General features: G+C 45.0%; 1 protein-coding gene across 2 annotated transcripts in view; it reads right to left on the bottom strand.

Annotated features, from left to right (window-relative positions):
- Window positions 1–1,451: 1,451 nt before the first annotated feature.
- Window positions 1,452–11,936, bottom strand: part of ETF1 (eukaryotic translation termination factor 1) — a 28,520-nt gene continuing 18,035 nt past the window's right edge. For both annotated transcript variants that reach the window (XM_075766115.1, XM_075766116.1), the window contains exons 5-11: window positions 9,596–9,734; window positions 8,444–8,634; window positions 7,784–7,913; window positions 6,885–7,040; window positions 6,234–6,298; window positions 5,050–5,197; window positions 1,452–3,593 (exon numbers count right to left, since the gene is read on the bottom strand). In XM_075766115.1, the coding sequence (XP_075622230.1) occupies window positions 3,511–3,593; window positions 5,050–5,197; window positions 6,234–6,298; window positions 6,885–7,040; window positions 7,784–7,913; window positions 8,444–8,634; window positions 9,596–9,734 (912 nt within the window). In that variant the 3' untranslated portion in view covers window positions 1,452–3,510. The remainder of the gene's footprint in view (window positions 3,594–5,049; window positions 5,198–6,233; window positions 6,299–6,884; window positions 7,041–7,783; window positions 7,914–8,443; window positions 8,635–9,595; window positions 9,735–11,936) is intronic.

Genomic DNA, 11,936 nt, shown 5'->3' with positions numbered 1-11,936 from the left:
AAGTGCCTCCGGGAGGAGTTAGATGCGAGCCCCTCTGCGGTCGGCCAGCTGGAGGGGCCAGACGAGCACAGAGGGACCCAACACACGGCTCCGGCGGCTAGACACACTTGTGTTTTCTCACTGAAACGTGAAGGGGAAGAGACGTGAGAACCAGCCGAGAAGGTTAGCACGTGAGGAAGGAGCGGCTTCCAAGCCCGCCTGGCACGGAGCGCTTGTGACGCCGAACTCGACAGCTCTCGGGCATCCCTCGGCAGCAGCCAGGCTTCCCTGTCCTCCTTCTCCCTCGGAACAGAAACTGAAAAGCAGAAACCAGGTTTGCTGTTGGTGCCAGTAAAGGGTTAACAGAAATACTTCTGGTTTTTTGAAAACAATGTACATCCACATGCCTGGTAACACCAACTGGTGGGACTGCGTGGGTAGTCTTCTGCAAGCAATAGCTTCTCCTGTGACATGTGCTGACTGATGGGATTCTTTTTTTCTTTTTTAAATATTTTGTGCTGATCTCAGCCTGATGCTTTTATCTGCACCACGAGCTGAGCAGCGGTGATCAGTTTTCTGTACCGAGGCTGCAGACAGCATGAGATGCGTGCAGCAAAGGGGGTTTGTGCATCATTTTTATTTCTGCTCCAGCAGAAACGTCACTTCTCCAAAACTCCTGCTATCTGGAGATTGTGAGCCACGCTCTGCCGTCTGCTACAACTGCAGAACAGCAGCGCGAAGCAGTGAGTACAGCAGCCAAAATCCGCCCGAGCTCCCAGGAAAACCTATCGCTGTGTGAGCCTGCACGTAACAGCAACGGGCAAAGCAGCTACACGGCACCGATCCTGTCTCTCCTCTGGCACAAGAAGGTGGATGCTCAGCTTCAGCCAGAGAATCGCTGCTAGGCATGACCAGCTGGCAGGTGATTTAAAGCATCCCTTAAAATTCCTGAGATTAATGATGTCTTTTGCATGTCACCTCCCCAGCTAGGGAGGGAGGCAGGTCCTCTCTGGAAAGTCATCCAGACACCTGGCTCAGACACAGGAAAAAAAACCAAACCAGAGGCAGCAAGGACACTTCCCATCCGGATGTGTCCTGCACTAAAAGGCAGGGCAGAAAAGGCTTCTTAAAAAAAAAAAAATGCCCTGGTGTTCTGTGACTGGAATATTAAGGGCGTGTTTCTGCATCTGCAGGGTATTTTTCAGCTGCCTCAGTTGTTCAGAAGACCACCTTAGGTGACGCTCGCAGCACAACTCTTTGAACTTGGGTTCCTGAGGTTTTCTCCCCTCTCTTGAAGTTAGATTTCTGCTACAGCATAAAAGAACAACTCAGAACGATGAAGAAACAGGATGTTCTCAAGCCCAACTATGAAACAACTACCTCAGAACCCAAGTACTGACCTGAAGCTGGCACCGAGCTGAGAGTAAAGCAGGTGTTCCCTGGACTAAAGAAAATAAATCAGGAGTCCGTACTATATTCTTAAATATGGTTTAATACTCTTCTCCATTTCTGTACATCACAACACCAAGATATCACTGCTTGGGATCTCTCTGCAGAGGCTATATAGTATGCGAAGGCTAGGATTTTTCACCCCCGTTTAACGTGTTTGTATGTGTAAGTGTAATACATATCAGTATATATTGATATACACATCAATATATAATGCAATATATATCACTGAAGAGAACACATTGATTAAAGAAATACAAAAATTTGGCATCATTTCCAAACTTAAATAGTAAAAATAAAAACTACAAAAAGGAGCTGCATACCCTAATGTATCATGTGAAACAACAAGCAGTATATTCAAAAAAATGTAAATTTACATCCAATTTTTCTGGTCTTGTCATGTCACATTAGACCCATTTACAATGGCAAAATCCAGAGCACACCGCTGTGAAGACCGCAGACCTGCTCAAACCTGGGTTTGCACAAATCCACGGCCGACCCAGTCACACCTTCCGTGAGAGATTCCAGCTTTGATGTGAATTCAACAGCAAAGCCATCTGCCAAGTTATAAACCAGGGTTACGAATTCTATTGCTCACAATGACAGTAATTTTTGGACCTCAAAGAACAGCGTGGCAGAAGTTTTAAGACAAGCTCCCCCTCCATTCAAGTGAAACAGGATTATCAGAAAAAAAAAAAAATAGGCAGGTATGCAACGTGGAACAGAAGCTGCTCTCGACCGATGCGCCAGGAGTGCCGGAGTCGGTGAAGAGCAGAGCGAGCAGGCACGGCGATGTCAGTGCCCGTCAGAGAGCCCAGTAACCCCCAGAAGGAAGCAAGATTTGTGCATTATCTCGTGCTCACTTCAGCCTCTGCCTGCCAGACCCATCTGAAAAAACCCTTAGCCATTTCTAGTAGGTTGAAATGCATTCTATATAGCGGGCGTGACAAAAAGTTTTCTGGAGTCTTGATGCAACCAGGAGTTTTAACCCATTCAGGGCACAATTAGAGTTCAGCATCAGATTTACAGGACGCTTGTGAGCCAATACAACAGACTGCCTTAGTGCTGGGAGATGGATGTCCCCGGTGGGTCGTGCTAACGTTCAAGGTATAGTATCAAATGCTCCAGACACACCAGTACTAAGGTTTCTGTCAAGGACTCCACTTACTAATTATTCCTGCAAAATACCCGCTTCCCTTAAATAACTGTGGGTTCAAATTCACATAATCAAGGAAACCTTACGCAGTCCTAAAGCCAAAAGAAAAGAAAAAAAAAAAACTTACTGAGGAACAAAACAAAGCAAAGTGTACCTTACTTCACTTAAATCATATGTTTATTTTTGTCAAGACTGAAAAAAAAAAATAAATCCTGAAGGCTGCACTGCTCAAATCCAAATTAAGCCCAAGACTTCAGCAGCATTTTCGTTGCAATCAATGAAGTGCATTTCCTAGTTTGTAAGAGCAGTGCTTCTGCACACAGATTAAAGCACGTTTGGCTGGTAAGCCTCCCCAAACCATCTGAATTTGCAAGCCACACATTATAAGCTAGCACTCTGGGTAAGTGCCTTCTCATTCTTTTGAGGAGAATGAATGGCTCCGATTTCATTACATTTCTTCTTCTGCAGTCTAAGCTGAGAATGCCATGTAAATGGGTCACGCTGCTGCAAAATGCAGCAATTGATTTCTCCAATCAAAGTAAAAAGAAACAAACCAGTAGGATCTTACTTCTATTAATTTTTTTGAAGGAAGAGGTTTACAGCAGTTAATGTATCATGAAGGTTAAAAAAATCATTTTCATAAAATACAAGAGCAACCAATTTCACCATTGAGTAAAAGTAAAAACTGGGATTCTTTTTAAATTAGTCCGAAGTGGCATATAGGAACTTAGTAGTTTGCTGCTGTACTGACACTATGACAAATCAAAGTGTAGGGTTTTGCTTTTTTATATCCAATGCTTGTGGATCAAGTTCTGGAAATGTTCCAATTCTAAGGCAGGGATCTGTTGTGTTTTCCACCATGAGTTTGCTCCTTGGGTTGGATGCTGGAGGGGCGAGGCACGTTTTGCCGGACCCAGGTCGACTACCTAGTAGTCATCAAGGTCAAAAAATTCATCGTCTCCTCCTTGGTATTCCATTCCCTGGAAGTCCACTCGGTACCGCAAGATACCTGGTAAAAACAATACGCTTCAGCTTCTTCAAAATTCAAAGAGCTACAAAGGCATTTTAAGCAGTTTACTGTCCGCACATCAAGAGTTCCTCAGTTAAATTTTCAGAGGCTGACTTAGCACTCGGACTGCAAGCTCGGCTCAAACCGATGACCGACAGCAGACACATCCCCATTACAGCCTGATGCGATTTATCGCCAAACGGAAGAAATACCTACCTGCCCAACGTAGGCCAGCTTTCGCCTGGAAAAGCTGAGCCTATTCTAGGAGGGCCGTATCTCCAAAGAAATACCAGCAAGAGATCATTTGTCCTAATAGAACTGCTCAGGCAAAGGCCTAGCCGTTAAATTCGGAAGGCAGCTGGCACAGAAGTACCTCTTAGAGTGAGGGCACTACGTAGTGGCTGACTTCCTGGGCTCTTCCCACCCCAAAAACCAACCTGGGTTTCTGGGAAGCCTTTACCCCTGGAAACATTTACTTAGGTGAAGGGTATTCAAGGAGCATTTCCTTTCAAGTCTACAGAGACCAGAGCATGGTGGCAAAGAGCATCCCCCCACGCAAAGAGGCTGGAGCTGGCAGGACAGGAAGGGCTCCTGGAATTACAAACCCTGAAAACTTGGAGACCTGTTGCTCCTTACACAGCCAAACAATTGAAGCCCGTTTCCTTCCGATCGGTGTTCTCTGGCCTCTAGAAATTCCTCTTTACAATATGCTCATCTCTGGTTTACATCCATCAACCCAAACACAGTAAGTAGCAACAGCTTATCAGCAAATGAGCAACAGCTCTGTTCTGGAATCCCTAGCCTGGGGAGAACAAGGAGCACAGCAGCTGGTTTTGCTCTACCCTGCTAACGTTTTTGTCAGCCTCAAGCACATGAGCTACCCACACCTCTGCCAGTTAGCTGAAACTGGTCAGTGAGCTCAAGAGGAGGACTGAAGGATTTCAGAAGCCTCATTTCTCCATGAAGTTGGGCTAAAAAATACCTTTATTTTGAAAAGAAGCATAAGACCAGGGAGTAAAGTCCAGGGAAGTTCTGAGAGATGAGTAACAGATATCCAACTGCTTCAGAAACTAGGCTGGTGTTTGTCATCCACCACTTCTACACAGCAGGGCACAGTCTGCCACGAAACAACAACTGTGCAGAGACAGAGTGAGGCAGTTCATGGCCCTTCTGAAATTCAGCAGCTGGAAAGAAGGACAGTCTACCCTCTGAGTACTCTGAAGGACAAAGGGATCTGAGGAACAGTCAGTGACAGCTGCCTAACTTGCAGCACCATCTTGCTGAATATGCAACAAATTCACCTGGAGATCCCTGACGAACATGAGATTCTCTTAAACTGGTATTGTGACTAACCGGAGTAAGATTAATCCGTTTAGCTTTCCACTTGTGGTGGCACCAGACTATCAAATCAACCATTAAAAAAAAAGACAAAACACATTTTTCTCTTGTAGTTTACCTCCAATTCCTCCAAATCCTTTCACAAATTGGGATCCTTCCTGTGATTTGTCTGTAACGATTTCCAATGTTGCTCCAAATTTCTTGTAGTTGTTTGCAAACCACTCCAAAAGGGGCATACTTTCTATCAGTTCATGTTCCTGGCCAGTCTACGTAGACATTTGAGGGGGAGAAAAAAAAAAAATATACAAAAAATGTTATGGTCACTGCATGTTAGGTATTGAGAAAATTCATACCAGAAGTTGTCTTTGGCTTAAACATCACCACTGTCTTTCCAGTCCTAAGACAGAGACCCTCCAGCCTTCATGTTCCGCACGCTGGCGCGGCCCGACACGCTTGCTGAGGCAGCAGGCATTGCTGACACATCTGTAGCAGACACGTGCTGGCACAAGCAGAAGGCTCCTGGTGCTAAGAAATTACATACTGACAGGCCTTGTCTTGGGCTTCCATACTACAGAAATTAGTGCAGAAATGGGAGAGAAAAATGTCTTGTTTATTCTTCTGCTCAAGTCTCACCTCATGCTACACTGTTTCTTAAACCTTCCGTGGTAAGAAGGAATTAGCAGTTACTCCGCCAAGAGGGAAGGCGGCTGGAAATGCCCGGCAGTTCTACTGTGAGCAGAGACGACCACCCTTTTTGCAAGGGACGGACTTTTTTGCCCAGCTTACTCTGCAAAGTAGCACAGACCCCCTGCCCCGACAGCATTTGTTGACCCGCACAGGCAAGAAACTCGCAGGCTGTGAATGACATCCACATTTCAAATACATCTAGAAGCAAACACTCCCTTGCACTTAAATTTGCGTAATAGTTTCTAGCATCACAGTTGTTCCATATTGACTGTATCACTGCACATTAAGCAGGGAGTAATGGTTTGGGACCTTAGCCTCCATGTTGCATGGTGGCTACCAAACTCTTACGGTGGTCAAAGACCCCGTATCGCCTGTCACTTCAACTCACTTACACAACCTTGGAAGTGGCAGCAGGAAAAACTGGAGAAAAGCAAGTCTAGAATCCAGGGGTTACATGGAAGGTGAACGGGAAGAGCCACAGGCACTGTCCTGAAGTCTCATCTGAGTGCCAAAAAGGTCGTCATGCTCACGTGCTTGCAACAAACTAAGCTCAGATGTTCGGAACACTGCACCAGTACACTGAGAACAAATCTACAAGCCCCAAAACTGAAATACCTCTTTATCTGTGAAGTGGGATTTATCCTTCTCTTGCTCTGGTGTCAAATACAGGATCTTCTCCTCTGAGAAGGGAGAAAAAAAAAAAAAAAAAGAGGTTGGATAAGACTACCAGATGCAGGTTAAAGAGAGCAAGAAACCAAGAACAGCCAGCAATTACAACACAGAGGGTTTGGACACAGACACTGCCCTTCTTTCTGGCTGAAGCTCCATGAGAAACCAAACAGGGCACACCGGTAGAGAATAACTGTAGTGCCGACACCAAAAAGGCAGAGGGCCTGCTGTTAGACATACGGTTTGTCAACAGTCAGTGAGAATTGTGTTTCTGGCAATAAGGGGCAAGTCAGCCTCCCCTCTGTAATGCACTGGTATCACATTTACACTTACACAACCGAAAGGCGGGTTCCATGCTAGCTCTGTGACACGCTGCCACCCCAGCACAGCAATTCTCTCTCAGTGGCAGCTTGCTAGCTTCACTTTTCCCCCAGAGCAGCCGGGAAGCTGCAAGTTAGTGACCTGCCCACACAGCGTCCCCTTGATCAGGTCCGTAAAGATCTACTTAGGGAGTTTCTCCAGCACAACCTACCCAAGTGAGAGGGCTTAGGTGTTAAACCCTCAGGGACCTTTCTGTCTCGTAGAAACACTACCTACCCTCCGTGCCTTGGCAGTGCAGAACGTATCTCATTATATCCAGATTTTCATAGACTATCAGTATCTCTACTGCTCCCATTTCCAAAGCTTTTAGTGTATCTTCAACGCCAAAACAGTACTTCCCCGTGTCCTGACTGATTTCGTCGAAGTATCGTCCTGCAGCCAGGATACAAAGAAAGAGATTGTCATGAACACCGATCGTGCCACGCGGATTTTTAAACAAGCTCAATTTGAATGCAAGAAGAAACTGGAAAAGGAGACTGCAATGCTGCTGAAGGAAAAGCAGGGGATAACGATAACACATCAAAGCATGTAATTTAGAACATTCATCGGCAGAAAGTCATCTCTGTCAGGAATCTCACTCCATTGAAGGCTGTTTCACAGCGAAGGTAAATCGGACTTACCCACCAGCAGGCACTATTTAACTTCACCCCTTTCAGTGTAAGGTAGCTACTGTCACTATTGCTCTCCCATGCTTTCAAATTAGCAATGTGTCTGCTGACAGTCAAACAACAGATCGTTCCTACTGCCATCTTAAGCCAGAATAAATCTTAACTCTCATCTTGATGAAGACGCAAAAAATCCGAGGAGATATTTTTTTCCCCTCCCACCCCCAAATGTCCCCAGAAGGCCTGAAACGAAGGTGATCTCTGATGAAAGGATAACCAGGGAAGATCTGAGAAGTTTGGTGAGGAAAAACAACACCCCACTCCTTAAAGTCTCATTAAGTCCTGCAGCTTTGAGAAGGTGTCCAGGTAACAGAAAGAATCGCTAAAAGTCATGCTGTGCCCAACCCAAAGCCTCGCAGGGCTGAGGCAGCACAGAGGCATGGCCAGGACATCAGCATATTCAGTCAGGCATATTCGGCTCAGGAGAAGGCTGAACATGTAGTCCCATACCTATTAGTTTCTTCTCTTGAATGAATTTCACATTGGAGAGGACCTCAGTTGACAACTCAATTGCTTGATTGAATCCATTTTCTCCTCCGTATGAAATGTCAACTAGTTTGAGCACTTTGGATTGCAACCGCTAAACAAGAAAAAGAGAAGACACGAAAAAGAGTCTATTACACAGCGCTGCCACAAGACTACTTCATAACGCCACAAGAATAAGTACCCGGCGAGACTCATAGCATTAATTTATCTTGCTTCACTCGCAAGCAGAGGTTCTGAGTCAGAGGGACCCCTGAATGCTTAATACTGAAGCACAATTTTCAGGCAACAGGGACACAGAGATTAGGTTTAGTGGAGTTTAATTCCAATAAAGATTCTACTTTAGATTTGAGAACACAAAGAATGTGAATGCCAGTTCCAAGCCAGGGAGGACAGATTTCTTATTAGCACTGTTATTACAAAAAGGAGATCTGACCTCCTTGCAGGAGGTATTAGGAAAGGGAGAGCTCTTTAGGATACATTAGATTTTGAGTTTTGATCAAATCACTTAAGACACCAAAGTTACATTCCTCCCGACGTGCATCTTATACCAGAGCTACTGCTAGTATCACCACGTTACTACTGACAGCGTGAACATTTGGGCTTTGCTCAGAAAAGGCCACTCACCTGATCAAACATGTCAGATTGACTTAATTCAGTTTTGAAGTCAGCTGATCCAGCTAAAACGAGACCAGCCACGTTCACCTTGTCGCCAGAAATGAACAGTTGCACAGCCGTCTCTGCTACCTTCCTTACATAGTTGTGTCGTTTCTCCATTCTCAAACGAGCAAAACGCAAGGCAGACTGACCTCCTCTACCTTTACGAGAGAACAGATGCGAGGTAGCAATTTGGAAGTCATTTCATTTCAGGAAGGTTATTAGTACACGGTCCCAACTGGGCCCCGAGTAACCGAAGCCAAGGGCAGATGCAGCCTGCAGAAATTGTTTTGCCATAAGCAGAGCCAGGGGCGCTCACTGAAACAGCAAGCGAGGAGAGGGTTCGCCACAGCCAGAGATTTTTCTCCATGTATCCACAGAGAGAAATACGTTAGGGTTTTGTTTTGGTTTTTTTTGTTTTTTTTTTTTTTATACAGACTCGCAACTCTCCATAGAGATTTTGACCGTCTGTGCACATTTTCTATGTCTTGTACCTTCATTAAAAGCAATTTCCTTTGCTAGGCTGCCTCACATACTTTTCTTGCTGATGCAACGCACCCCAGCAGCCTCTGCTGCAGAAATGTACTGGGGGAGACGTTCCTATTTCATTTTGCCCCATCCTAATCTACAGGGAAGGATGGTAAACCAGGAGTAATCAACAGACAATGTGCTGAATTCATCAGTAGCTCACTACAATACACTATCGTACAATGGAACTAGAATTTTGCTTGCTCCGTTAGGCTTCTGTGCTTCTTGTGAGGAACAGCTTCCTGCTTTTCACTGTGGTTTGCATGCGACACCATCAGATGCAAACTTTAAAGACACTACCAAGTGGTGTTACTACTTGTGCTAGTAATATTTAGTTAAGACTGTCCCAAAACTACGTAAAGGCTCAAATGCACCAAGAAATAAGAAATGCCACTTTAAGAAGATTAACTGCACATTAGAGTGATTCATTAATTTTGACAGAAGGCTCGGACTAGAGGCTCTGCTGTCAGATTTCAAGGGAGCAAAGAAGTGAGTAGAGCTAAAAACCTAAAGGCCAAGCTCCCTGCTTCTACCCTCACATCCCACACCACGCTATTCTGCTGCAAACAGTCTAGAGAGAGACCAGCGCGTTACCATGCTTCTTTGGAAGATCCACAGTGAATTTGTGCAGGACTTCTCTTGTGTTTCCTTGAAGAGTTCCAAAGAGTGCACCGCTACCATCTATTACAATAAAGCCAAACTTGCTGTCGTCGGAGAGCAGCGCTGTAAGAGCCTGGAACAGAAAACCATGTCATCAGCAGTAAGCACCAGTTTATTAAGGACCCTGGTTCAGAAAGGCTACCAGAAACAAGACACCTCAATACACTGTAGTTCTGCAGGTGGTCACTGTAATCTGGGATAGTCTCAACTCCCGAATCTGCTGTTCTTCCTCTAGTTTAGTTGTAAAAAATAACAAATCTCAAACAATGCTGCCAAGAGCAGAAAGAAAGCTAATGTTTAAGCTTGACAACTATTTTCACAGCATTACCAGTTCATCACATGATGTCCCAGGCAGGTGTAATAGCAAAACCCTAAAGATTAACTCTGGAAAGCATTAAGTGAAATGCATCACCCCTCTCTGAGGCTGCATCACCTCGCCGGCTGGCAAAACTGGAAGAGAGGTTTTCCTAGCATTCCAGCCAGGAAAGCAGAACTTGCTTAGTTCACCAATTGGGCTAATTGTCAGTTCAGTTTTATGCTACAAAGCTCTCATATGGACTTTCAACTTGCCAGCTACCACAAACACCGGCTTGCTGCACCTGCTGACTTCGAGTCCCAAAGGTAGACTGATGAAATCTGTAGCGGCTGTGACAAATTCAGCCTTACAAAGCAGAATCAAGTAACAGCAGCAATAAGGGCAATAATTGTCCTGTGCATAATTGGCTACAGAGAAGACAGTCATATCATATGCTGGAAAATGAAGTTATCCTTCAATTTTCTTCCCTTTAAAGATGACAGCTAAATTCATCCTGTAAGGTCATTTAAGTTAACTAACTAAAGTACTTACTAACGAGGCTTTTGAGGTACTTTGCCCAATTTCCTGCCCAGCCCCGGTGCTGGTGGTGTGGGACATCCACCAGTACCCAAACTCTACGCTCCTTTTTGGAGGGCATCTGTCAGCTGCTGTTCCCCCCCAAGGGCAGCCTGAGCGGGCAGGCAGATCCAGCGCACACACGCTCCTCTTCACTTAGACATGCCCAATAAAAGTAATAGCAAGATCCTCTTTCTGGCTGGCAAAAACACATCAGCAGGACGGAGAACTTGTCAAATTCCAGGTTGTTTTAAGTCACCAGTTTAATACTGAAAGAGTGATGGTGTTGGTTTACTGCACAGGACCTTTAACTGCCTGCACACCTGCCAGTGTGATTATTGGGCTGAATGGAAAGGATAAAAACCATCAGTCATCTTCCTCCAAAATCCACACAACCAAGTCTACAGCTTTCAAGCTAAATCTTAGTGTCTGTTTCTTTTAATGGAATCCACTGGCCAAAATAAATATTCTGTATTAATTCCTCAGCAGTGGGATGAATGAGAGAAGGAAGTGGCATATTACATTGCAATCTATTTAACTGGGACAGGGCCAAGCAAATCGTGTGACTGGAATGAATGCTCTGGCCAAGGTATCAAAATAAGTCATTGTAAATCCTACCCTTCAGACACACATCAGGGTTCATATCCCTCTTGGAAAGTTACTTCGGTTTCACACAGGCAATAAAGTATCTAGAGGAAATCTTATCAGATACTCTTGCCAGGCAGCAGATGACTACAGCTCTGATGTTCTTGATTCCCTCTTATTTTAATAAAGTATGCAGTGATCAGTGATTCCCTCAGTTTCTTCATTAGTTTATGTCAGCAATTCCACTGTTTGACCTATCAAGCACAAAAAAAGGACTATTGCTTTTATTCTGTTCCTTCAGCCTGCGCTGAGTCTCCTCTTTGAGGACCACGTCCTTTTTCTGCTCCCTGACATGCCCTCACTTTCACAAGAAACGTGGTGGGGTACCGAGCCAGACGCCCTATCTGTTGAGTTCTAGTTGCCTGTTGGGGGGGAACCCCGGGGTTAAAAGCACGGCTCTACAACCAAATGAGACACGCAAATCAGTCCTAACGTCACCTCGTTGCTCAAGATAGCACACAGTAGGCTTTTACAGCTAGATTTGATTCTGCAGTGCAGACAATACCAAGTAAAATAATCACGTACTCAGAAGACACAGGAGAGCAAACAGCCCATGGAGGAAGGTGCTGTTAGTAATCACATCGTGAGTAGCAGCAATTACCACAAATTCCTCTCAAGTTATTGCCACTCTCTTGCTGAGCAATGCTACACACCAGCAAGAGTATTTACAGCTGCCTCCTGGGAACAGCCCACTGGGCAGCAGCTACTTTTTTTTGTATTGAATCAGTGCCCCGAGGCAGGAGCTGCAGCCAAGACCAA

Source organism: Balearica regulorum, chromosome 14 (assembly GCF_011004875.1).
Source record: "Balearica regulorum gibbericeps isolate bBalReg1 chromosome 14, bBalReg1.pri, whole genome shotgun sequence".
Lineage (NCBI taxonomy): Eukaryota > Metazoa > Chordata > Aves > Gruiformes > Gruidae > Balearica > Balearica regulorum.
The sequence above is the reverse complement of the archived record's forward strand: the minus strand, read 5'-3'. Positions and strand labels throughout refer to the sequence as shown.